Source organism: Corvus hawaiiensis, chromosome 6, assembly GCF_020740725.1.
Source record: "Corvus hawaiiensis isolate bCorHaw1 chromosome 6, bCorHaw1.pri.cur, whole genome shotgun sequence".
NCBI classification, from domain to species: domain Eukaryota; kingdom Metazoa; phylum Chordata; class Aves; order Passeriformes; family Corvidae; genus Corvus; species Corvus hawaiiensis.
Window position 1 is genome coordinate 33,144,459 of NC_063218.1, and position 26,304 is coordinate 33,170,762.

At 38.7% G+C, this 26,304-nt stretch overlaps 2 protein-coding genes across 6 annotated transcripts in view; both read right to left on the reverse strand.

Moving 5' to 3' along the window:
- FSIP1 (fibrous sheath interacting protein 1) overlaps window positions 1-8,715 on the reverse strand; it is a 71,790-nt gene extending 63,075 nt beyond the window's left edge. For 2 of the 4 annotated variants that reach the window (XM_048307945.1, XM_048307944.1), the window contains exons 1-7: window positions 8,241-8,710; window positions 6,765-6,890; window positions 5,257-5,446; window positions 4,348-4,431; window positions 2,814-2,986; window positions 1,850-1,934; window positions 286-384 (exon numbers count right to left, since the gene is read on the reverse strand). In XM_048307945.1, coding sequence (XP_048163902.1) covers window positions 286-384; window positions 1,850-1,934; window positions 2,814-2,986; window positions 4,348-4,431; window positions 5,257-5,446; window positions 6,765-6,890; window positions 8,241-8,624 — 1,141 coding nt within the window. In that variant the 5' untranslated portion in view covers window positions 8,625-8,710. Of the gene's footprint in view, window positions 1-285; window positions 385-1,849; window positions 1,935-2,813; window positions 2,987-4,347; window positions 4,453-5,256; window positions 5,447-6,764; window positions 6,891-8,240 lie in introns of all 4 variants that reach the window. The other 2 variants (XM_048307946.1, XM_048307943.1) reach the window with 2 other exon arrangements.
- A 5,275-nt stretch (window positions 8,716-13,990) lies between these two features.
- GPR176 (G protein-coupled receptor 176) overlaps window positions 13,991-26,304 on the reverse strand; it is a 34,554-nt gene continuing 22,240 nt past the window's right edge. The window contains exons 2-4 of one of the 2 annotated variants that reach the window (XM_048308034.1): window positions 18,907-18,974; window positions 16,857-17,109; window positions 13,991-15,972 (exon numbers count right to left, since the gene is read on the reverse strand). In XM_048308034.1, coding sequence (XP_048163991.1) covers window positions 14,865-15,972; window positions 16,857-17,101 — 1,353 coding nt within the window. In that variant the 5' untranslated portion in view covers window positions 17,102-17,109; window positions 18,907-18,974 and the 3' untranslated portion in view covers window positions 13,991-14,864. The remainder of the gene's footprint in view (window positions 15,973-16,856; window positions 17,110-18,906; window positions 18,975-26,304) is intronic. The other variant, XM_048308033.1, reaches the window with a different exon arrangement.

Here is a 26,304-nt window from a genome sequence, read left to right on the forward strand (position 1 = left end):
TACAATATCTGTTACACACCTCTTCCTTTTGAAATGAAATAAAAATGGTTTTATAAACCCAAAAGTAAAAATGTTCTTAGCATGTTGAGTAAAATGTTTTAGATAAGTCACAAAACTATTCTATTCTTTCATTTGCGAAAAAGGTAAGAACTGTCACCGTTAAGTAACCTTGCTTTTTCCCATTTCACTGGCCTTGCCACAAAGGCTGAGTCTTCATTACCCACCCATTCTACATGTTGTTTTGCCATTTCTAAAAATACAAACTATACCATTAATAAAGCTTACCCTGGTTTTCTTGGGCTTTATGGCAATCATAATCTTCAGGATTCATGTGTGTGTGAAATACTGAAGTACATATTTCATCTTCTTTAGCATGGGAGGGATCTGCAAGGAATTTTTTCTGGTAAAATTTAATTGAAATGTATTTAAAGAAGATCTACCATCATGTGTATCATGCTATAAGACCTCACACTTGGAAAGCAAAGAAATTCACTTGGATAAATTATACAAGCACCGTATTTCTCAAAATTAAGAGGCAGGAAAGTGTCAAGTGTTAATCGTAAGTATGCTGTTTCTTATGGCTGTGTTCTTGGTTTTTAACAACTACTGCCCACAGAGGAGACAATTCATCACATTCTCAAAGACATAGCCCAAGGCCCTAAAGTTCAAATGCCTCTGCAGACACCATGTGGCAAGTCATCTAAAACTTTGAATGAGAATAAAGCATCCAGGTTTTCACAGCTGGTGTCTGCTTGTGCATGAATTATTAGACTTCCAAGCGGCTTAGGTCAAGGGCATAGTCTAGAAAAACAGTGTTCAAGCATCCTAGTTGTTTCAGTTACTCAAAGAAAAAAAATATATCAATTGAAGTATTCATATGTGTCAACTGGAAATAGAAGTTAGAGCAGTAAGTTGCAGTCTATACACTTAGCACTTACAGAAAAGGAATCATATTGCAAAGAACCATATGAATTACATGTGATTTTCACAATGAAAAAACCACACAATAAACAGTAATAATGAAGTGTAATGGACTCAACTGAACAAATGATGTCATTAAACAGAGCACAGGGTAAGGAATTTAAGGCTGTTTAATTCCTGATTTACATTTCTGCTGTGAGTGTGAGGTTTTGTTGGGCCTGAAATTAGTAACATTTAAGTTGCTAATGATTTTGTACTCAAACTTGTGCTTGATTTCACAGCTACATTAAAAGCTATAATAGCTCTCATATATAATTTATTTAATATAGCTCTATCAAATTCAAGTTCTGAAAAGCAAAATATATGAAATGTATTCTGTTTAAATATCAACCAGGGCAGCCACCAAGATGCTCATTTAATTAAATAAATACTTAAGTAAGTAAGTAAGACACTAGCATGTTACAGAAAAGATAAAGATCAAGCTGGAGGAAAACTATAAATCTAAACCATACAGGTTTGTCAGTGCAGTACACCAGAAACCACATAATGCACATGGTCTCTACAGGAGTCCCTTTAAAATAAAGGAGCAGTCACATAAATGAAATAAAGGAGTTAGCAGTCCTATAGCCTTGCTTGTCTACTGTTATTTTAATATACCCTGACACCTACTGGAGACTGTCTAAATACCACCTGTATGAAATTCTGTTTTCTTCCCTTAGCAGCCCAAACTTTACCATAGAAATAAAAGCAGGTTACATCATAATAGTGAGTTTTGTTGAAATATTTTAACTACACATTGCTACCATTATTATGCACGTACTTCCAACATTCAAGCTGATAACAATAAACATTCAGATCTCAAATCCTTATTCTCTCCCCAACAAGAAAAAAGATAGGATATACCACAATTCTATTTCTCTTTACTTACCAACTGCGTCATGCCACGATGAGAACAAAGCCAAAAACTGGTTTGTGTTTTCCACCTCCTCGTGGCTTCCTGTGGTTCTGATAGACTATTCAAAATAAATAAACTGTGTATGTATGGATACATGCATGTATTTAAAGTAAATTCTTTAAAGTGAAATACGTTGTCTGTTTATCAGATCTAATGAAATTCAGACCCTATCAAAAATTACTCTTCCCACTTTATTTTCTTCTTGAGGCTATCTGAATGTCTCCCAAAGTTATGATAAAAGCATGGTGAAACTTTAAAGCCTCTGTTACATACTGTCTCTTATTTGGAGACCCACTTCACAAGATAAAGTTCTGTAATGTGGTTGTGGCTCCAAATCCAAATCCAAACCCAATGAAATTATGAAACACAATCAAACCAATCATGGTTTTTTAGCAACTCATATTTCTTTTCATGTAAAACAGAGGAAATAGTAACTTGTTTCAAGGCATTTAACTGCTAGAGGCCAGGATAGGGATAGGATAAAGGAATTTGTGCCGTAGGATTCTTATGCCTTCTTAAGGGGGCATCTCTAATTTTTTCAATAACAGACAGTACTGAAATAGATGGGTGTAAGGAGGATCACACTCGAGCAGAATAAACCCTTTTTGGCCTGGGTTCCCAGACATTACCTCTTGACATACCTTACCCTCTCTGCAAATGGTGAACTCAGGCATAATACTATGCCACTAAACCACACCCAGACAGCTGTATATTTGGCAATTGGTCTTATCAACTTTTAAGGGCTATGTCCTTCTTTCAAAGCCTGCCTAGCCAATATATATTAAAAATTATCCAATCTTATTTTTTGAGATCCATGTCTTAATTTTAGTTGGCCAACTGTGAGTTATTTAATAACAAAGCTTCTGTGAGATATGATAATTATGTAAGACAGTACTCTAAGATGCATCAGTCACAAAATAAGCAGAACACTTATAACCTGAAGTTCTTCCCAGAGCATTGCCCTCATTTCTTTGCCTTGCTTCTTAATTACTTTTTCCGTAATACGCTGTTTTTCAAGTATTGTGTCAAGTTTATTCATTTTCTTTATAGCAGCTTGAATCTGAGCATTTATATCTGTGTCTTCAGAACATTTCAAGTCGGAAGAGTCTGCTGTAGAATATATTTAAAACTAATGTTAGCTTGAAGCATGTCAGCTTAAAAAAACAAACAGTAAAAAGCAGTTCAAGTAATTTGGCAACAACCATAGACAAGAGTACAACATTCTCAAGCATATATTAATTTCTAAACCTGTTTGTAGCAGGGAAAAATACAGACGTCTCTGCAACAGAGAGCTGAATCATACTCTGAGCTGTAGCAGCTGGATATGGAGGTGTGGAAGAGGAAGTCACCTAATTTGGGCAAGTGATTTGATTCAAATTTATAATGGAAGAGTGAAAAGATCTCCACAGTATCAGCAAAAATCACTAAGTTTAAAATTAAAAATAATTTCTTCAGCCTGACTAGTAGAATACATGTTGAAATGAATAATTCTGGGGTTAAGAGAGATTGTAATATTTCTGCCTTTAAACATTAGCGAAGTTTCAGTCTTGACTTATGTCTTCGCCAAACCAGATTCTGATACTGGTTCTAGAAAAATGTTGCTATAAAAAATAAAAATCTGTGAAACATGATGGAAGCTACTTCATCATTACTTAATTAAAGTATATTTCGATATTGTCTCCCTTTTTTTCCTTAAATATATATAGATTATAATTATAACTTTTACCTTTTCCCCTTCCTATAGCATCCTCATACTCTGTCTTCTTTTATGGCTTCCAAACTAAGAGTAGAGGAAACACTTGTAGCACTGTCCCTATCCCACAGACTTCCAAGTTTTAGAGTCCTGCAACACTCTCTTTCATTTTCCAATCTTTTGAGGTCAAATGCTTTCAAGCATTTACTGTGATGCATTGGTCTACCTTATGCCATAAAAAAATGAGTGAGAAAACAAGGGGAGAGCTATAAAAATCTTAAGTGAGATACAGGGGACAGATGGACCCAAGGACAGATGGTAAAAAAAAGAGCACTTATTTCAACTGGCCTGAACTAGGCAGATTGATTTAAACCTAAAACTACTGAGTGAAGCTTTAGGTTGAGTTCTATACAATTTCTGTTCTGTAGATATTAATATCATGTTTGGTGACCAGCATTGCTGCACTGGATAGGATCACCACTGAATTCTGCCTTATTAGACTGATCGAATCTATGGAAAACTCAAATTCTATTATAACATTAAAGAAAATGAATATCCATTAATAAAACAATCTCTAAATAAAGAATTCATCCTATGCCTCTTGAATAGCATAATTCATATATATGTTCAGTTTCTGGTATTCTTTTGTAACTATATAATATACACACAAATACGCTACTGTTATAAACTCTCTTAGAAGCACTAATAAGAAAAGGAAAAGGTTTTATTGCACTGCTTGCTTTATACACCTGAAATGAACTACCTGATTTGGTGTTACCTGGTTTCCCTGCAGAAGGTTCACAGAATTTCGACGTCTGTGTTTCAGTGCCTTCATCTCCAGAATCTGAATTAGAGCTACATCCTGAAAAACACAGGGAAAAGCCTTTCACAGTAAACCAGATACATTTTTGTCAATTAGGGATCACCACAGAGCCCTTGCAGTGGATTAGTTTAAAAAATAGTACCTACCAGTACACCAGGACTCATGTTAAAAACAGGAGCAGGAATCAAGGGATTTCTTTTGACCCTAATTCTGTCATGAAATCTTAACTAAACTTCAAGATGGTATCCAAATATCTGCTTCATTTATTGGCATTTGCATCTCTACTTGTAAACAGTCAGACACCCCAGAACATTAATCCATTACCATTTACAGAATGACAGAAGAATGCCATGAAACACTTCTGCAAGTGTTTCAATTAAAGTTATACACTGCATACTTATATTTAAAGTATTTTATTAGTACTAATATTTTTTAGTTGTTAAATACTGTAACTTATAACCATAAATTCCAATCTTTTGGACAGGTGGACCATTATTAGGATACGTTTCTAACAAATGATCATGATTACTCTGAAAAGTTTAATAAAAACATCTTAATGAAAACACTTTCTAACATGATTCCATGGAACACAGACAGATTGGTTTTCCTGATCTTTTAAGCCAGCTCACAGCTTATGATGCCACAAGACATTTACTGTATTGTACTGGCAGTAATAATACATTTCTTTAAAGGGTGGATTCCAAATAGTGAAGAGAAGTGAAGATATGAAATTTGACATCTTCTTTTCTAGACTTCTACCTATTTGCAATCTCTTTTCCCTCCATCAATAGAATTTTACCCGAACTATAAAAATGTGATATTTGGTCTAGTTACAACACAAGAAGATATTAGTTATTCCCACACCTGACAACTCGTTGGGATTCCATAGACACTTCTGAATAAAGACGGTCATACTCTCCACTGAGGTTTGCTGATCTGTTCTTAATTCCTGGACATCAGATTTATCTCTGTCATCACCTTTGTTTTCTGCTGGACAGCAGTCTTCTAGACTGCCTCTCTGATAACCATCAGCCAAACTGACAGGTGAATCAACCTATGAAATGCAAATTATTACCACCATGAAAACAGGGATGTTTTGGGTGAAGAAGAAGATAACCACAATACTCACAAAGGACAACAACAATTCTGTACAATATTGCAGTGTACTTCTTAAATAGAAGAACCATTTTCAGGTCTGATACACAGCTCTCTTTCTTACGATTTCACACTGATTCTCAAGCTCATCATTCCACAGATTGTCAGATTTGGGACTGCGAGGCTAGGAAATTATTCCAAAGGTTTATGCCATTTCTGGTGCAGCAAAGAGTACAGATTACCCCTTAAGAGCCTGTGTGTACAACAGCCTCATCTTTTTCCTGACACTATGAGAACTCTGCAACACATAGCATCCTAATCTCTTGCTCACTCTACAGAGCTTTTTATAGTCTTTGAAGGGCTGAAAAGCTTATGATTATTTCATCAGTCCCAAGAGATTTCCATTTCTATTTTCATTCAGTAGCCAATAAAGTTCAGGTCAGAACTCGGGTTCAGAGTCAGCAGCTGTTAACCTCAATATCTGACTGTGAACCTATAAAAAAATACTTTAATACTTCTGTAAAGCATCCAGGTATGATCCCATTCTACAGACAAGAGAGCAGAGGTACAACACAATCGGATAAGAAAATCAATCTAAATGCCTAATTCCCAAGTCCTAGTTCCTACATCCCAACACATTTATCACATATCTGGTCCCCAAAATTAAGTTAATCCCCAATATTAATTTTCTCAGAGGATGAATGAACACCTGCTTCCAATAGACTTTGTTGAATCCCTGAAACTGACATTTCTTAGAGTACTCCAAATTGGTTTTTAAAACTGATTCAAACATAACTCAAAAGAGCCTTGTAGTCAAAAATTCAACGTTTAAGGATTGCTCACATGCTTTCTTTTAATAAGAAAAATAAGGTTTTTTCCAACTGAAATGTTAAAGCACAAATGGGATGAAAGTGAAATTATTCATATACCTCTCATCCACCAACAAACTACAGTTGTGCATTTACATATTAGTGAGAGAATTCAAATGTTTTTCCTTAAAATAGAATTTATTTAATAATCCAATTAAATATAAAGAGGAAGAAAACCAAGTTTTCCAGGTTGCAGTGCTGAATCATCCTTTTTGTGGCAAATATAAAAGCAACACAGATTCAAAAAAACTAAACTAAAAATCATTCTATTCCTGCATAAGGAGCAGACCACATTCATGAACTTTCACACAAGCCCTTAGCACACCTGCAGAGACCAAAACTACATGTGAAACTAAAAAAGCAGAATATTACTTCTTCAGCATTCTACAATGAAGAATTAAAAATCACCTTTTGCAAACACGGTTCTGGTGTTAATAACTCCATAGTTTTATTTAAACATCTACAATTACATCTTGAGCTAGATGGAGGCCTTGAAATTTCATCCAAGCTCCCACTTTTAATATCCACTGTTACCTAAAATTGGGGGGGAAAAAAAAAATCACAAAATTCCAAATTAACAGTTTCATAATAAATCACTACAAGCCTTGCAGTATTTCAGATATAGATCATGTAAGTTTCAAATGCTTTCTAGCAACTCCATGTTTTTCCAGTTTAGATCAGCTTGCCACTCACGTATGTGCTTTTAATATATGTACAACTATATAACATCAAGCCAACCAAAGTATTCAAACATGCTGGCTATAAAGACACTTCGAATGGCGTACATCTTACATGTAATGTCACAACAGAGGAATTATCATGGCTCTTCTTTTTTTTTTTTAATCATTGGACTGACAAAGTTAGCACCAACAAAAGAATGAGGGCATTTTAGACACATCCTGAACACAACTCAAACAGCCAAAGGCTACTTATGTTCAAATGGGAAGTTCCTAAATCTAAGTGATCACCTTCCCAGTCTCAGTTCAATTTTGAGTTTAATCCCCAGATATGCACGTTTCTCTGCAAAAACTGTGTGAATTCCCAGGAATTAGACATGTCAGTGCACGACACGTGCTGGCAATTCTCAGAAGGCTCAAGTGAATACAAGTCTTTATTTCAGAACAAGGCAGGAAGGTAGGGACGCAGGCAGGGAGGAAAGGAGGGAGGGAGGCAGGAAGGGAGAAAAGTAGGGAGGCAGGCAAGGAGGAAAGCAGGCAGGGAGGGAGGAAAGCAGGCAGGGAGGGAGAGAGGAAAGTAGGGAGGCAGGCAGGGAGGGAGGAAGGTAGGCATCAAGGGAATAAAGTAGGTAAGCAGGGAGGGAGGGAAGCAGGCAAGCATGCAGGCAGGGAGGGAGGAAAGCAGGGAGGCACGCAGGCAAGCAGACAGGGAAGAAAGCAAGGAGGAAAGCAGGGAGGCAAGGCAGGCAAGCAGGAAGGAAAGCAGGGAGGCAGGCAGGAAAGGGAGGAAAGCAGGGAGGCAGGCAAGCAGGGAGGAAAGCAGGGAGGCAGGCAGGAAAGGGAGGAAAGCAGGGAGGCAGGCAGGCAAGCAGGGAGGAAAGCAGGGAGGCAGGCAGGAAAGGGAGGAAAGCAGGGAGGCAGGCAAGCAGGGAGGAAAGCAGGGAGGCAGGCAGGAAAGGGAGGAAAGCAGGGAGGCAGGCAGGGAGGCAGGGAGGAAAGCAGGGAGGCAGGCAAGCAGGGAGGAAAGCAGGGAGGCAGGCAGGAAAGGGAGGAAAGCAGGGAGGCAGGCAAGCAGGGAGGAAAGCAGGGAGGCAGGCAGGGAGGCAGGGAGGAAAGCAGGGAGGCAGGCAGGAAAGGGAGGAAAGCAGGGAGGCAGGCAGGGAGGCAGGGAGGAAAGCAGGGAGGCAGGCAGGAGCCCCGTCCTTACCGCGGGAGCACAGCAGCAGCAGCAGCGGGCGCCGCCGCCGTTGCCCTGACGACCAGGCCAGCGAAGTCTCGCGAGAGCTGCGGGCCGTCCCGGCGCGGCGCGGTCCCGGGGATGGCGGGGCGCGTGTCGCGCTGTTCCCGGTGCGTTCCCAGGGATCCGGACGTGAGCGAGCTCTCCCTGAGCCACAGGGAGCCCCTCTGGAGCGCTGCCCTCTCCGTCCTGGTGGAGAGGAGTGCTGCCTGGAGGGCGCCTCTTTCTCCGAGCCCCCCGTGCCGGGCCCGTTTGAGCAACAGGAAAGAAAAGTGACTGTGCTGACCCCTCTGAACGGTGTCCGTGCTGTGAATTATTAATGTTTCTTTGCGTAGTCTTGTTTGTCTTCTGCATTGTGTCGTGTATACTTGCACACAAGGCTAGTTGAATCACTTTTAAATAAACCCGTTAAAATTTTAAAATTACTACTGTGGTCACTGTTTTTACGTGAACACTCACTGTTAATATGGAATTAAAACAAACTGTGAGGACTAATTCCCCTGGTCCGATTAACTTAAAAAAGCTGCAGAGACAATTCCGGGCTCCTACTGCTTGCTTTGATACCTATGTGTGTTAAAATCAGGTTTTCATTGGCAGTAAAAATTCACAAGAAACAGTTTCTTCTGAAGAAACAAAGTTCATCTCGTTCAAAGTAAGGTTTTGATTGACAAATTTTTGTGCCAAAATAAATCTTACTTAGCTAGTGGTATGTAGTGGGGTCTGCAGTAGAGTTTTTATTGATGCTTACAGTATATGGTGTTTTACTGTCACATATGCCACTAAAAGAGCAATTTTTCCTGGTATTTAGTGTAGTAACGATGCAATGTGGTTCACAGTTTAAAACTGAAGACAGAGAAAATGCACTAGTGAACCCTGTGTGTTTTTGCCTCCTCACTAAGCATGCTGAGCTCTGGTATGTTAAAATTCTAACATAAGTCTTGTGACTGCTAATGCAATACCATAGTGGTGTTTGGAAACTGTGATGCTTTCCATACGCTGCAGATGATGATTTGAAGCAAAAAGCAGAAAAATGCATGTTTACATCTGCAAGCTGCACGTCTAAGGCCAGTAATGACAATGCGAAAGCAGTAGAATGGACAACATCATTCAGAACTGGCTAAACTAAAATACAGGTTTTCTGTATTAGGAATTACATTAGCTATGAATAATGAGCTATGCCAAGCAGCTAGGTATAACTGCCCCAATATTTTTTTTTTTCGACAGTACAGTGCATACGCTTAACAGCTGACAGAGTTTGACTTATTACCAACTTCCCTATTACCCTTGCCTACAACCTCACAAGAGCCTGTGGAAAGAGGCTCTGGATCTGGTTACAAATGGACATAAAACTCCTTTGGATTTGGTGCAGGAATGGGGTTCTTACTGGTGTTTGTCCACGTAGAATCAGTGAAGTTTTCCTTCCAATGAGACTGTCACACCTGAGATTGAGTAATAATGTCTTAGCAGGGATATCTCAAACCACAGCTGATCTTACGATCTGCTACGTGTCCTAGAAGATCCAGAGATGAAAAGAAGAGGTTCGCAGAGTTAATCTCAAATCCTGTAAATCAGGTCATGAGAGTCTTCCTCTCCAATAAGAACTGAACTTTAGTAACATTAAATAACTTTAATAAATAATGTTAATAACATTAAATATTACATAATCTCAAATATTGTTATAGGTGGCAGGTGTACTTATACTGAAGCTTGAACTAAAAAAGCAGAATCAAGGGTGTGCTTTCTTTTTTGCCTTTCCAGGAACAGGTCAATTTTGTTCTGAGATAAACTAGATACTTCTCTGAAATATGAGTTTAAAAAAAATAAAAAGGTTGCAATGGAAAAAACTCTTGTGTCTAGGAAGTGCACAGCAAGAAAAGCACTCCAAGATGTGCTTTTCATCCTAAAAGATGGGTTATAACATGATGAAACCACATTTAGACAAGCTGTCTTGATACTCAGAACACAGTTGTCATAGTAACAGAATTCAATCATCCTCTTCTCCCTAATCCAGTCAAAAAGAAACACAAATGAGGGGGGAAATACAGGGAACTTGTTCCAAATTACCACTGCTTACCTTCATACTCCTCTTCTGAAAAGCCTTTTAATACACAAATAGGTAGCGAAACAACTTTCATTTCATTGTCTCATACATGTTGAGAAAAAAATATCAAGATTTTTAATGCTCAGTAGTTAGTTATCTTTGGTTATTTTTTAATGTCCTTCTATGTATTTACCTGAAGTGCTTTTTATTTACCATAGGCAATATTTCTAAGGCAGACTGTAGCAGTTCCAGTACTCAGGTTGACATGCAGAGCTAATATTCACTATATTAATTCCTCTAAATATTAGGCAATAAACAGACTCTTTTCTTGCAAACAAGTGATTATGCAGTAGTATTTTTTGACTGGCATGTGCCAAGTTAAGGGCAAAGAGCCATGAATTTTGGGCTATATTCAAATTTTCCCAGAACCCTCAGTGAGGATGAGTAGAGCTCTGCAGTGATACAGCAATCATCAACAGTAGTGGTACAGCAGAGCAACGTGTCAGCCAAGGGAGACAGGCCAAACTAAAATGCTAAGGCCAGAGTCAATGGTAAAACTCCCATTGTTTATTAAAGCCAGGTTTTAATCCTTGACTTGCATTGGAAAAGCTTCTGTCTTGACAAAACTGCCGTCCATATTGCCACACCTGCTGCTGCAGGATGAGAGCAGAGTGTGGAAGCAGAAGCTCAAGATGGACTGGGTTGTGCTGAAATGCCTTAGTGCTACAGGTGCAGAGTGTTGGGAGTTTGCAACCAAAGGTGCCAGGCAACCCAAACAATTCAACCCTGCAAGTGTCTCAGGACATTCTTCTGTGGCTTAGGATGTGATCCAGGCAAAAAGGAGAGGGTTTAGTTTTACAGAAATGGAGGCCAAGAAGTTATAATACCGCTTAGTCAAGTAGTGTGCACAAAGGAGTTTTTGGAGTAAATCACCATCTCAGCGCATTATGCTTAGGCATAGGGAACCTTGGGATGCAGAACTGCTGCTAGAGAAACCCTGGTTTGCATTAACAGATGTATATTCAGGAACTGGATCTCATTTGGTATTTCTTATGGTTCCTTTTAAAAATCGTCCACTTTCTCCTCACAGAGAAGAGAAAATACATGTTTTTAAGTATTCCACCAACATACCATTATCTAGTACTGAAGGACTGTTTTGGTTTTTCATTGGGTTTGGACTTGGGGTTTTTTTAATTTTTACATGATGTTTGTTTGAATTTAACAATATTTCTTAAGGATAGCTCAGAACAATAAACTGACATTGTCCTCGTAGTCTTTTCATCCTTTTTAAACAACTTCCTTCTTTGTTTAATGTGAGCTCTATTTTCCTCCCTTGTGCTAGAATAATGGGTTCTATCTTTCCTTCCTCCAAGTTTATTCTCCAGTAGTAAGATTCAGCCTTTAAATCTATTTGCACAAGCCAAATTACCCCAGGCTTTTTCTTCTTAAAAGTCCCATGACTTTGCTTTGTATTTCACATTTGTTCTTCAATAATCTAGAAACATTTATTTTACCAACACCTGTGGTGGTTAAAAACTACCATCATTACAAAAAAAACCAACCAACCAAAAAACCAAAAACCACCCCAAAACTCACTTCTGCCTAACTTTTATGTGATGTTATAACAAGACTTGATTTTTTTTTTCCATGTTGGAGACTGGAAAACATTTTGCCCAGTCAGATTATTTGAGCAACAATCCAAGAGACACCAGTAATGACTCAAAGCTACTACTGTCTTAAACTGAGTTAAAAATGAAACTCTACAAGTGAAATATTCCATCTTGCATAACAAGTTTCCCGGATTACTGTCTTCTGATGGCAATTCTAGCATAGAGGCTACTTTGTGAATTTTACACAGATTATTTTTTCTGTAAAAAAGATGTGCTTTTGTGAATTTTTTCCACTTCTTTTAAACATTTGCATGGATAAATTGCTGAAAGATGGACTAAAAAATATTCTCAACTAATTCTTGAGGCACAGAAAGCCATTGTAGTTAATTTTTTGTTGAAGGGTTTCCATGTCTTTGGATACAATCAGCTAAAAAAAATACAATCAAGTTTTTACATGTATTCTTTTTGAAAGAAAGACGTATTTTTTTCTCAACAGCAAAAACCCATCACAAACCCTTCACTTTCCAGATATAACACAAACTTATATACAATTTAACTCTTTAAATTTATCAGTGGTATTTCATTCAACATGAGAGTTGAAAAGGACAAAACCACGTTTGCTTTCCTCAAAGGACTTCAGATCTGAGTCAACATTTATCCACATTCAGTAATCACAGAGATTTTGAGCAGTACCTATATGTAAGTGGGACATGAATGTTAAACTTAGCTAAAATTCATAAGGAAACTACAACTCCTACTTTGATTTTTAGATTTTCAAGATTTTCTCAATGGCACCTGTTCTTTCACTAACTTTGGAAAAACAAACACTCCATTAAATTACTTTTTATTGACACTCAAAAAAAATGCATGCTGTGGTACTTCTCCACCTCTGCCACAGAAGGACGAATTTTTTCTGGAATCTTTCTTCTGTCTGATTTCAGGCAAGCTATGTCTATCTTCTCATCTTTGTATCTAAGAAGGGCAGCTCAGGCTCCCACCACCCATTGAAGACTGTTCCTCACTCCCAAGCTGAGAAGCTCTTGAACTAGCAAGAAATGAAGTGCACTGAAACCACAGAGGAAATGGAGAAAAATATATTTTACACACTAATTTATACACTTTTCTTTAAATACATTTTTATTAAAACATTTGCTTTGAATGACTTGTAGAAATACCACCTTGGAGCCATCAGAAGCTGGTGACTTCCTTCAAACATGTCAAAGGAAGAAAAGGTACATTCTGCTTTAGCAGAATTTTTTCTCACTTTTAAGATTAACTGGTTGGATTTAGTAAGTTACTGTGAACTTTTCAAGATTCTTCACCTTGTCCCTTTTAAAATATGCTTTAAAGAAAACTACTTTCATAAACAGACAGTAACCACAGATAAAGGTTCAGCATGCAGCAAAGGGCTGAAGTACAGGAAAACCACAAGGAGTAAACAGGTGTTACGAGATTGTGCTTTTAAGAAACTACCCACAGAGACAACAGTGAGTGCAGATGAAAGACTATTTGCAACTGAACAAGAATGAAAATACCAGGGCTGCAATAGTTTTAGGTCACCTAACAGAGAGAAATAGTTTAAAGTTCACATTCAGTATAAATGAGACAATATGCCTGTGATTACGCTGGGAGGCAAGCGGCAGCACAATGCCTGAACTCTCACAGAAAGGCTGCTGAGCTGATACCAGGGTTGGCATGACTGTGACGCAGAAATTAGCCACCAGATTTGCAAGTCTTGTGTTCATACACTGGGCGCTCTACTCTGCAAGAAGAGTGGAGCAGCATGGTTGGTATCTGTATCTGTGAAGATAGGAGGAAAACCTCTCTACCTCTGGCAATATGGAGCAACAGCATTAATAAACCTTTGCCTTTTGAGGTCTGTTACCAGCTTCTTCACCCAACAGTTCAGTTGTCACTGAAACACTCAGAATCCCTCTCTGTGAGTCTCTCTGTGTGTGAGTGAGAGACAGACTTGGAAACTGAGACTGTCGTACTCAGAGAAAGGCTACTAGCATTTCACCCCCACTTCTTTCATTTGCTAGCTGTCCCGTAAGAAAACAGCAGAGTGCACCAGCAGCTTAGTTTATTTGAAGGCTTACCCCATAGTTACTTAATACATACATTACACTTTAGGGACATTTGTACATGCCCTTTATCACAGGATTCTTAGCACATATATATTTGGATTTGTCCTTCATGGTCTCCAAACCAGTTTTTACTTAGAACTACAGGACTATATGTGGGATCTTTATAAAAAAAAGTCTTTCTCAGGTTTAACACACATGATGATTTGGGTATTCTTGGCTTTGTGGATGTTTTAAGCCAAAAAACATCGGTTTAGGTTTTAAAATAATTTAGATGTTTGGCAAATGCTTGGTAGCTAATTTGTGCAAAAACATCCAGCAAGTTTTAACACTGATCAAATAAATGCGCTTAACAGAAAACAAATGCACTTAATAGTCCATCTTACTTCATTAATGAAATGTGCAGAATCTTGCGGTGTCTACTTGCAGGAGAGTAGGACTTACCCATGCTGCATGTCTTCTGCTCTCTACAGCCTCTCCTGTTAAGTTACTTTGATACCCAGTCCATTTTAATGTACCATGAGGTTTCCCAGAAAACCAACTGCCATATTTCCATAATCCAGCTATAAAAAGAGTTGCCAAATCCATATGTACTTTTGAAAGTTAATAATAAGACAGGTATCATTGTAAGGATTTCAGAGATAAAATTACAAATTTCCGTCATTTGATATATTATTTTCATGAAGTATTTCATATTAATAAGGAACATTTGTATCTATGTTTTTCTTTTGTTTGTTCATTTAACTTATATTTGGCAAAAAAAATCAGGCTGTAACAAATTTCAACATAATAAAGATCCATGGGATCAAACATGTAATAGAAAGTGACCTTCCTCTGTCACTTAAAACTCCTGCTCTTACTAGGAATCCACCTTGGGAAAGATACTGACTTTATTGTTTCTGCTGACTTTTCTTTCTGCTTTACACTTAGGCTGTTTTGTCTGGATTAGCTCTTCAGGGGTATTCCCCAAAGGAGGCAGGAGTCGCTTCTTACTGTTTCGGTTTTCTGAGAGCCACTGTGGAGGCAGCTCAAAGGGTCCAAAACCAAACTGCATGGAATACTTGTCATTTACTGTGTCAGCCTCTGTGGGCACAGCTAGGGCCACCTGAGCTGCAGAGTCTGCAATCGTCTGTGGTATAAACCTGTGAACCAAAGTCTGTCCTAGCTCTAAACTGGCGGTAGGAATTTCTTTCCGTTGAAAGTCACCAGAGCCAATGGATTTGGTCTCATTCTCCTCATCTTCCGTAGGCTTGAAGATTTGTTGTTGCCCAATGTGAAACATCTCCAGAAGCTGGCTTCCTGAATGGACACTGGGCTCCAGATTATCATCTGCAATACCACCCGAGCTGACAATGTTTCTCCTGCTAAACCTTCGGTGCAGCTGTACTATTGTCCCCACTAAACACTTCCGTACTGATTTGTTAACAGTTAAAAATAATAAAGGGTTGGCTAGCAAAGAGACCTTGGGCAACCAAATAGCAGTGAGGAGCAAGAAGACTGATATATCTGAAATATTGAGTATAGTGCGGTAAATCACCAAAGTCACGTAGGGGACACTGCAGAAGATAAATATCATAACCATAGAAAGCAGCATGACATGGAGCTCAGCTTCTCTCTGGGAGGCATATGGGATAGAAACTGTATTCTGAGGGGTCCTTAATGCAGCTATGATGACTTTTTTCTTCTGGCTGGCACTCAGCGCTCTGCGAATAAGAATCATAAAGAGAAATACCACAGCCACTGGTACAATCACAGTGGTGATATTATAGATGATGACATATATCAGGTGGCCAAGGGAGTAACTCCAAGATTCAGAGCAAGTGGACATGGCATAAATATCAGACACATTGGTCACAGCAAATACTGGAATGCTGGCCACTATTGCATGGGCCCAGATATAAATAACCAGGTCTCGGGATTTTGCATCAGATATTTTTCTTTCCAGAGGGTACAAAACAGAGTAGTATCTGTCAAAAAAAAAAAAAAAAATTATTTTAATGAGCATACTGCTTAAGAGAAACCTCTCAGGAGCCATCTGAGCATAAAGCTCCAAATCCCTAACTGAGTTGCCAACTGACTACCTGTTTATGAAAGGAATAAAAAAACAAAAACAACACAAAAATCCCCCCAAAGGTCTGCCTTTTCAAGTCTGTCTGTAGAAAAAACCTGAATATTTAAATGTCAAGCTACATTTTTGGTGGTGAAAATTTCTTTCAATATATCACTTTGGCTGATGCATATGAATATTATTTTGAAAATTTCACCATTTACTTACTTGTAAACTAGACAGGACATTGCACACACTCAAAATTTCAAAAGACATGATGGAGGCACATGTCACATTCAAAGGCCAGACTCATTGTTTCAAAAGTTGCTTTATAGCAGATTTTTTCTGGATATTTGGAAAAAGCTGTTGGTCACAAATTACATGTATCCATCTATTGGAAGCACAATGGTGTTTTGCTTTGCACAAACTGTTGTTGGCAAGGCCCTGAGCAAAAGCATTGCTGAACATTGAATATTCTGTGTGCAGTTAAATAAAAAAGTGCATTTCTGACATGCACTTCAAATTTCAGACACTGATTGGCTGTTTGCTTACTAGTAGAGTACTGCTGTGGACTTTTAAGCTCACAGAGTTTTCATGACAGACCTAACTCTTCACACTTATCATTATAAGTGGTAGGAGTTTGTGTTTTTTGTGAGGCAGATCACAAGTCTTCCTGGAGAAGGGCAAATGATAATGCTGTTCCAGTGGCAACACTGGTGTGCATTACAGACAGTGATACCACATTTATCAAGACAGAGAAAGAAGAAAGAAAAATCCAGGATCATGGCAAATTTTCCCCATTACCTGTCAAGAGCAATGGCTGGAAAACTTAGGATGGTCACTGAGCAGAAGACTTTGTGCAGAAACTTGGCAATTCTGCAGAAGAGCATCGTATAGATCCACCAGCAGCAGTGTGGACTGGCACTAAGAGCAATGTCAAAAGGCACACAGACTAGGCTGGCACAGATCCCCGAGCAGGCCAAATTCTTAATGAATCGGTTTGTTACAGATTTAAGTAGCGATGTTCTGCAAGTCGACCACAGCACCATGATGTTACCTGTGAGTAGAGATAGGAAGCATAAAAAAAGGAAAACAGACAAACAAACAACTATCCCCAAACCCCAATAACAATAATCTTAACATATCTGAATGTTCCCTAGTACTGCAAAGAAAAATAATTGTTTGGAGTTTGCCAGGTATCACTGATTTGCATCCTCATGCTGCTCAAACTAGGAAGTCTGTAATGGCTAGTGGCTTTATAAATCAGAAGGCCGAAAACAATCACACCCCAGCTGCCTCCTCCCGGCTTCTGGTAATAAATGTATTAGGGGATTTCAGAGGCAAACGCCTAAGATAATTATCCACCCATATTTTTAGATACTTACGTTGATTCCTGTATTAAATGGTCCATCCTGAGTATTCAAATACAGACATTGGCTAAAGTGCTTATATTTTAATAAATAGTACAGAAATCTTTTTTAAAGATAAAAATACACTAAGTAAATACAAATATAATTAAAATATAAATATAAGTATGTAGTTTTAATCTGTTTGTAAGTGGATCACAGCAGCTTGCTTTTCTTTTCACTGACATTTCAGTGGCACAGACAGGCCTGTGTAAAGCCACATACAGAAGAAATCTACCTTTCCACACTCCCCCAAGACATTCTCTATGTACCTAATAACAAAACAAATGGCACAAACAGAACAGAAAAGACTTGATGCACGTAACTTCACAGAAGAATACACAGAATGCAACCCACTGTTTTGGATATGCAAGCCCTATACATTTGTTTCAAATAGTCTGGATGGATGGCAGTGAAACAGAAGTACAGAAAAAAAACAGGATTAGCTATGACAGTATTTTTCCCTTATCATTGCATTCCATCCAGATCTCAGAAAGAAATATCATATGACAGACACAAGTTCTCCATCACAAATTTGCCTATGATTCTATCTCACACAGCATCAGCCCAAGAGTAAATTAAGTGATCTGTTTTTACAGCATGGGGCCTTTCTAATGCATATCAAGATACCATAAAACTCATAGGATTTTCTCTCTCCTTTAAGAATCTGTCTTTAGAAAGATCATAGAATCAGGGAATAGTTTGGGTTGGAAGGGACCTCTAATAACATCTCATCCCAATGCCCCTGCCATGAGCAGGGACACCTTCCACTAGACCAGGTTGCTCAAAGTCTCATTTAACCTTGCCTTGAACACATCCAGGGATGAGGCATCCACAGTGTCTGTAGGCAACCTGTTCCAGTGCCTCACCACTCTCACAGTAAAGAACTTCGAGCTAATATCCAATCTAAACCTGCCCTCTTTCAGCTTAAAGCCATTCCCCTTTGTTCTATGACTGTATGCCCTTGTTCAAAGTCCCTCTCCAGCTCTCTTGTAGCCCCCTTGAAGTCCTAGAAGGCTCCAATGAGGTCTCCCAGGAGCCTTTTCTTCTCCAGGCTGAACAACCCCAACCTGCTTCAGCCTGTCTAGATCAAGTTCTTCAGCCCCTCTGATCTATGGAGGCAGGATTTCTGCTAACACAGCTGAGTGGGGCACACATATTCAAAATCATGTAACCTGGTCCCAGCTTTCCAACCCTGACTTCACAGACATTATTTTTCTCCTTCATTTTATTTCTCCCAAAGCTGTACTGTGCAGTAGCACCAGATCAGTCAAAGCATAGCTGCCAGCATACAAATACTGCCTGACAAGACAACTCCATTTATTCTCTGTAGCTGGACAGCATGCAAAGTAGAGTTTAGCTTCCCACCTCCAAGCAAAGTTAAACTGTTCTTACTGCAGACCATATCAACAGCCATGTTGTGGTTACTCTATATTGTTGACACTTACCAGAAGTTCTTTTGAGTTGAAGTGTAATTGATTTATGTGGCAGATTTGTTAGCGTTTTTGTAGGTTACCTACAAATAGACATAATGAGAGAAAACAGCATCTTAAGCTGCTGATTGAGATACAGAAAAGCAGCTGCAGTCCCCCAACACTTCTCTCTGTTGGCACTATCATTCTTTGCCTTGATTTCTCCTCCAATCAATAAAAACCCCCAAGTTTTTATGTGCTAAGTAGAGTTTTCCTATAGCTGTCCACGTAAAATACCAGCAATATCATATTCTTGTTCACATGGCCAATGTGTAAAAGCAAGTGGCAAGTACCAAGAACTAGCAAAAGGTCTAGTTCTGCTTGCTTCTTGATAAAACAGCACTGTTTCAACAGAAGCATACAATATTAACTTTAAAATCTACCTCACAGACCTCCTATTTTGGTCTGCAGTACTTGAATATCATTTGGGATTCAATTTTCTATATATTGTGTCAGGTGTTTTATGCAAATTCCTTTTCGATACTGACAAAATATTGAGTTACATCTCTACTATCTGATGTCTTTTAAAGAAAGGAATCATCACCTGGTTTTGGCAGGTGCTTTGGGCTTGACAAGGTATTCCTCAGGCAGTATTCAATCAGTTGTATTTAAGCTTTCTAAGTTGCTAGGAGATACTCAGTTAATCAAACCACTTGCTTTCAAAAGTATCTCCAACTCCCCAGCTATTAGAAAGTACTTCTAACAGTAATAGTATATTTTTACAATGCCCTGGAGAGGGGAGAAAACAGGCTTTTTGTGTGTGTGTTTCTGTTTGTTTGTTTGTTTGTTTGTTTTACATTAATTTAGATCTTTCATCTAGTTTCAATTGCATTGATTATAACCTTAATTCCCAAGCAAGTTTCACCTGCATTAGAATTAATATAAATGAAGAATGGAAAACTCTAAGAAATCAGAAGTGTTTTCATTAATACTTCAGAAGCCTCTAGAGAACTACTGAGCTACTCTTCAGGGTCCTGCAGAGGAGCTTCATTCAAGACTCCATATTCTCAGCTGTTGAATTACTTCTACAAATTATGTCATATTGTCATTTATACATCAGAGTCACAGGGAAATGAAATTAGCTCTGGTTCTGACTGATCCTAAATGGGAAGAATGAAGTGTGTAAAAAAAAAAGTATTGGTTCAAAGATAAGGAAGAACTCGTCAAACAGAAAATAAAGTCAGAGCCTGAAAGGCAAAAAGGGATAAGCAGACAGAAGTGTCCACTTGGGACACTGGAAAATTAGTCAGGGAATATCCCTCAGGGAAACATTATTTTTTCATTCGCAACTATAAGTAATTTATCTATTAATAAACTGCTCTAATGAACCAGATACGCTTTAGTATAGACTGGTAGATCTTTCTGCTGACACCCTCAAATCAGGTATTTCCCTTCATGCATCCCAAAGCAGAGGAAAAATTACACCAGAAACTTTGCATGGTATCAAATATAAGAAGCTTTGGAACAAAACTGCAAACATTTCCCATTTCATTGTTCCTCACTTTTCCCCAGCAACTCCTTTCCATGGAAGAGGATAACACTGTTCCAGGCAACAAGGCAATTCAACAAGCAGTTGTGCTCTGAATACCAATTGTGCTATGAATCTTTTCACAATGTCTAGAGGCTCTTTTCCACTCTCCATCTATTAGTCATTCACTGATGAACCTGGGAAAAATTTATTCTCCTGAGGTTACAACTATACTGGGCTGTTGCACATCCTCACAGTGGGCAAAGCTGTCATTTTCTACCATGGGTTAGTTTCGGAAGGGTTTCTGCTGGATAACTGGTCTAGAGCTACATTACCTTGGATTCAGACTTCCTAAGGGGTTTGTACTGGTTAGCTGGGAGGCATCCAAGAAAAGCTGGAGTGAACAAGCAGCTGGAAAATGCAGCATCTTGCAATTTCCTATAAGTCAATACTGTCAGGGACATGAGCGTCATTTATAAACAATCACATGTCACAAAGCATATCCCATATTGCCAAGTTCTACCACTAACGCAGAAAGATGAAGAGTTTTTAATTTAAAAAGGAAAAGCGTATCTTTGGTCTTCTCAGAGAGTGAGCTGTGTCTGCATAAGACCCTTACGACACCTGACATTATTGGACAACCTTCTCAGTACACAGACTGACTGAGCAGGACATAAATATCAACCTTAGAATAGAATAGCTGAAGTTGGAAGTGAGGTTCATTGACTCCCTGCTCCTCTCAAGACTGCCTACAACTAAACCCTATGATTAAGAACATCATCCAGAAACTCCCTGAACCCTGTCAGGCTTGGTGCTGTGACCACTCCTCTGGGGAGCCTGTTCCAGTGACCAATCACCCTCTCAGCGAAGCACATCTTCCTAATGTCCCATCTGAGCTTCCCCAATGCAGTTTGATTCCATTTCTTCGTGTCCCTTTGCTGGTCACCAGAGAGAGGAGATCAGCACCTCCCATTCTGCTGCTCCCCTTGAGGAAGGTGTAGGCTGCAATGAGGTCACCCCTTTGCCTTCTCTCCTCCAAGCTGAACAAACCTCAGCTGCTCCCCGTAAGGAGCTCATCTGTGCCTTTGACCATTTCTCCAAGTAAAAAAGAAGTAGGAAATATTAAAGGTAACCACTGCATGAGAAGCAGCTCTTTTCACATTAGAAACATGTTTAAAGCCTGCCACAAGCAGAGTTCATTTTATCCTGTTATTATCGTAACTATCAGCATTCAATAAATCTCCATGTACTATATACCAACTCTATTGTATGAGATTGAAAAAATGGTTGTTTGCAGTCATCCCCTACTTTTTTTTTTAATTGAGACACATCATAGATAAGGAGCCACACAGTACATTAGGTTGCATGGAAGTACACTGAGAAAGTAAATACAATGGCATGCTGTCCAGAAGTCCTTCTAGCCTTTACTGTGGTTCAAGTTTACTGAATCTACAAACAGTAACATTCTCTGACCATGAAATGTTATCAGAGTACATTAGTCTGATTCAGAGCAGCAAAAATTACTTTTGCTTCTCCTCCAATCTGTACTCCTTGAATTTCACTGCCAGACGCAATGTGTTTATGCAGGCATCAACAGCTGAGATAGTCCTGAAGTACTAGCTCTTAGCAAGAGCTTAGCTCTTCAAAGAATGTGAAAGATTCTTGAAAATACCTTTAACAAGCAGAAGTAAGATCACCATGGAAACCAGAAACAGTTATCTAAAGAAATGTATTTGCCATGCAGTCATCCAAAAAAAAAAGAATAAATACTGCTGTTTGTCGATTAATTCACGGAACTCAATCCGTTAGATGGGTATGACATCCACCTTACATTTTTGTTAACTTTAATCAGTACACAATTGAATCAAAACAAAGTCTGCACTCCAGCAAAATCCTCCTCCTCACAACCTGCCATCCTCTGCTTGCTCACCTCCCTCCAGAGCAGGTTCCAGGAATTCGGCCATCCTTCCTAGCAGAGAGCCTCTGTGTACCCCACCCACGCTCCCTGCATTGTCAGGGAAGGAGATGGCAGCCTTCTTTATGAAAAAACAAATCAGGAAGCCACAAAAAAGGCTAGAAACTAGGCTTTAGCCAATAAAATCGTTCATTAAAAACAACTAACTGAAAAAGTCACACTCTCCGTGAACATGATGAATAGGAAAAACTTCTTGTGTTGAAACACCAGATTACACTCCCAACTCTCCCAACTCTCTTTATTATTGTTTTTCAAAATATTTTGACGAAAGAGTTTTTCACAGAACTTACTCTGCCAAAAGACAAACCACATTCCAAAAAAGTGGTTAATTGGAAACATTTTTGGCAACCCGCGATAGGAAGCTATTAAATACTGTTTTTATATTAAGATGTATGTTTACCTATTCTTCTCCAGAAAGAATATGGATATATCAGGATACATTTTGGCTTACACAGCTTGAGGAAATGTGCACGTTTATCACAGAAACACAGAATGGTTGAGGCTGGAAGGGACCTCTGAAGACCATGTGGGCCAAAACCTGCTCAAGCACAGATAAATTCTCGCAATACGTGGTAATTCTTTTTATTTTAGTTTGTATGAGTGTAGCCATGAGACTGATGGAATAACCTTTATAGATGAAAGAAGACCATAAAACTAAAACAAAAAGTAAACTTCCTGAAACCAAATCCAACCTTTTCTAACATTTTAGCTACCAACTTCAAAATTCAGTGATTAAAATAACAATTGCAGTCCAGTTAAAAATAGTGGGAAAATATTTAATTTGTCATTTTGGAACATTTCTTTCAATTTCAGTTTGTATATATGTGCAACCAAATGTTTTATATCCAAAATGAAGTGTCTGCTGCAAATGAACTACCTTGGAACAAGGTTTGCTATATGCCTAACTTTCTTTTCCCTTCATAAAAAGGAGAACTCCCTAATTTAAAGTTGTTTCTCACTCCTATTCTTAGAATTCTCATTCACACATTCCTACTTTCATCGTAACTATTGATTCGGAAGTATAATTATGTAAGAGATTTATCAGGTCAAATGAAATACACAAAGCAGGAATTTGCCCAGCACAGGGTAGCTCCCTGCAGAGCATAGATTTAAATTATATTGGAAGGCCTTTCATTTAAAGTGATACTTGTCTACATGGTTTCTGTTCCCAACCATGTATAGTTACAAGGTAGGAAAAAATTTATGGAAGGAGCTAGTTCATAGCAGCTTAGTCTCAGAAAGTGAACAAAGATTTTCTTGCAGGAACAGGTAAGTCACTGGCTTTTGTTGCAGCACCACTTACAGTTAGCCCAAGGCCACAACCTGCCTACATAATCCACTGGCAGCAGCTACTGTGACTTGCTCTGAAGGTGGAGCAAGGTAGAAAATATATATGAGGAAATTAAAAATTATACTTACAGAAAGCAAAATTTATGTGATATGATGGTATTTTTAATGTTAAAATCACTATGCGAAATTATCATTAATGTATTTCCATTTTGACTTCTATTTTACTGTTGTCCTTAGTATTTGATATGTTTATTGTCTGCAGGGAGATTCTAAAGTAACTGCATCATGCTAATGGTCTTGTATTCCCACTTGCATTTCTTTCAGATATGCTTACTTGAAGGAAGATAAAAAAGCATTGCACTGATAATCTTCCAGTTCTTCATACCCCCTGCCACTTTTTCCCACCTCACCTTTTGTATTTTCTATCCCACTAAATGGAGAGAATTTCTAGACAGGAACAATAATTTTCTCCCTTTTGATAAACTACGGTCCTTCCACAGCCATCAAGATCATTTCAGCCAATCAAGAAAATAACCAAACCCACTTATTTTGCTTCAGTACACTTGACTTGCCTGAATTCCTGGCCTCTATTTTAAAACCAATCTTCTCAAAGAACCTGAGATTCTTCAAGATCCTTGGAAGGAAAACAAGTTTAAAGAATATTGCATCTGCAACTTCAGAACCATGGATTGTTCCCATGTCAGGAAAATATGGCCACAAAGTGTAGCATTACCTTTCAAACCTAAGCTAGGAAATTGAAAAACTGAAAAAAGAATGTCCAGATGTACTGCTCTAACCATAACAGGAATATAAGTCTTTTCAAAGTTAGTAACTTTTTGAATCACAGTTCCTAAGGGACCAGCTTGTTCTACTTAGAACCAAAATATAACCAAATTTTTTAAACCAAGGATTTTACATGACCTCCATGAGAGTCCCCCATGACCTCGGGACCAATGTTTTGACCACTGCTATAGAGAAAGGAAATAGAAGGAATAGATATAGATGAGGTAAAAATATTGGATGCCCACATCATCAACATATATGAAACCATTAGTAGAAGCATGGGATCCTGAATCTCCTTTGCCAACAAAGGATCATATCTAGTGGATCCCCTGGCCACTTTATACAAGGCCTCATGCCAGTCACCCTCGGAGAGCAAATCTGATGTTATCAGTAAAACACTGCAAGGCCTGGAATGCAAGTGAAGCCAGTTATCTCTCTGAACAATCTGTCTATTCTTCAGCATCCTTGGCACAAGAGGAATAGCCACTGTCCCCTTGTTTTATAAAGCAATCACAAAAGGGCTATTTTGAACCTGTATTGTCATGAGAGGACTGTGTCAAGCAACAGGGTGATTTACTCAAGCAACCCTGACCACTGTGCTGAATCTAATTGCAAACAGCAGTCTTAACACAGGAAACAAGAGAGTTTTAAGATTTGTTTTTAAATAACATTGCCGTTTGCCTCTTTGTACCTCTTTATTTGTAGAGAGCCTGCAGTCACTTCTGTTGGTAACCTCACTATGTAAGTGCAGCCATGGCTCTTCAAATGCTCCTTTTTTGTCTGGCTTCCCACAAGCACTGCAATGCATAGGCAGGTATGTTGGTGCCACTAAAACATAAGGTCACAAAGATGTGACTTTTCACATCACAAATGCTTAATTTAGAAAGCCAGCCCTAGTCCCTAACAAGGTTCTTTTAGGAGAAACCTGCAGGACCCCTGCCATCTCTGCATGACATGCCAAGGACAGATCCAGGAGGAGACTGACAGTTTTGCACTTGTGAGGTTGTGAAAAAAAAATTGTGTTTTAGAGCAACTCCAGCATTTGGCCTGGGCTTTAAGCTGCTCCACCATCAACAGCTGACAGGAGCAACTTCCCATCTTCCACACTCAACCTGATGTCCTCCTGTGCTGTGTTAAGAACCTTATTCCCTCCTGGCTTCACCCTTATATCCATACAAAATGCTACCAGACAAGAATGCAATGCAGAAATGGTCCAACGATGCATAAGCATGATATAACAGAAATTAGTTGGTGTGCCATATTGTAGTATAGTGGATATGTGAGATCTGTGCAACCTATACAACCAACTGGACAATTTTAATTTTACTTAATTACTGGGTAGCTGATTTTCCCTGGCTTGCTTATTGAGGAAAAAAATGAGAAATACACACAATTTAAAATGAATGACACTTAACAGAGAGCAAAATTTTAAAAGCCTGTGGTAATTACTAGTAGTTGGAAGACAGACTTTATCTTTTGTTTGGAAACTGAGGCTATCTTGCACTCTTGATTTTAAAAAATTCCTACCCATTTGCCCCAATTTTCATCTGCCATTACAGCTGAAATTAGGGAGTTTGTAGCTGAAAGACACCACACTAACAGCTATTTCATAAAGCAGAAATTATTTCCTGACCTACCCCACAGTCCTGCGACTTTTTTTTGCTCTATACAACTAAGAAAGATCTGACATCATTCCTGCGTTAGTTTGCCTGTGCTTCCCTTTCTCCAAGTGCCCGTTTACTACAAACAAAATTTTATTTTTTATATAGTTTTGCCATGCAACCATTCACCATGCCACCAGCTGGGCATATTTGCTCTTAATTTTTCAAACACAGATGTCTTCACACAGAAATTACAT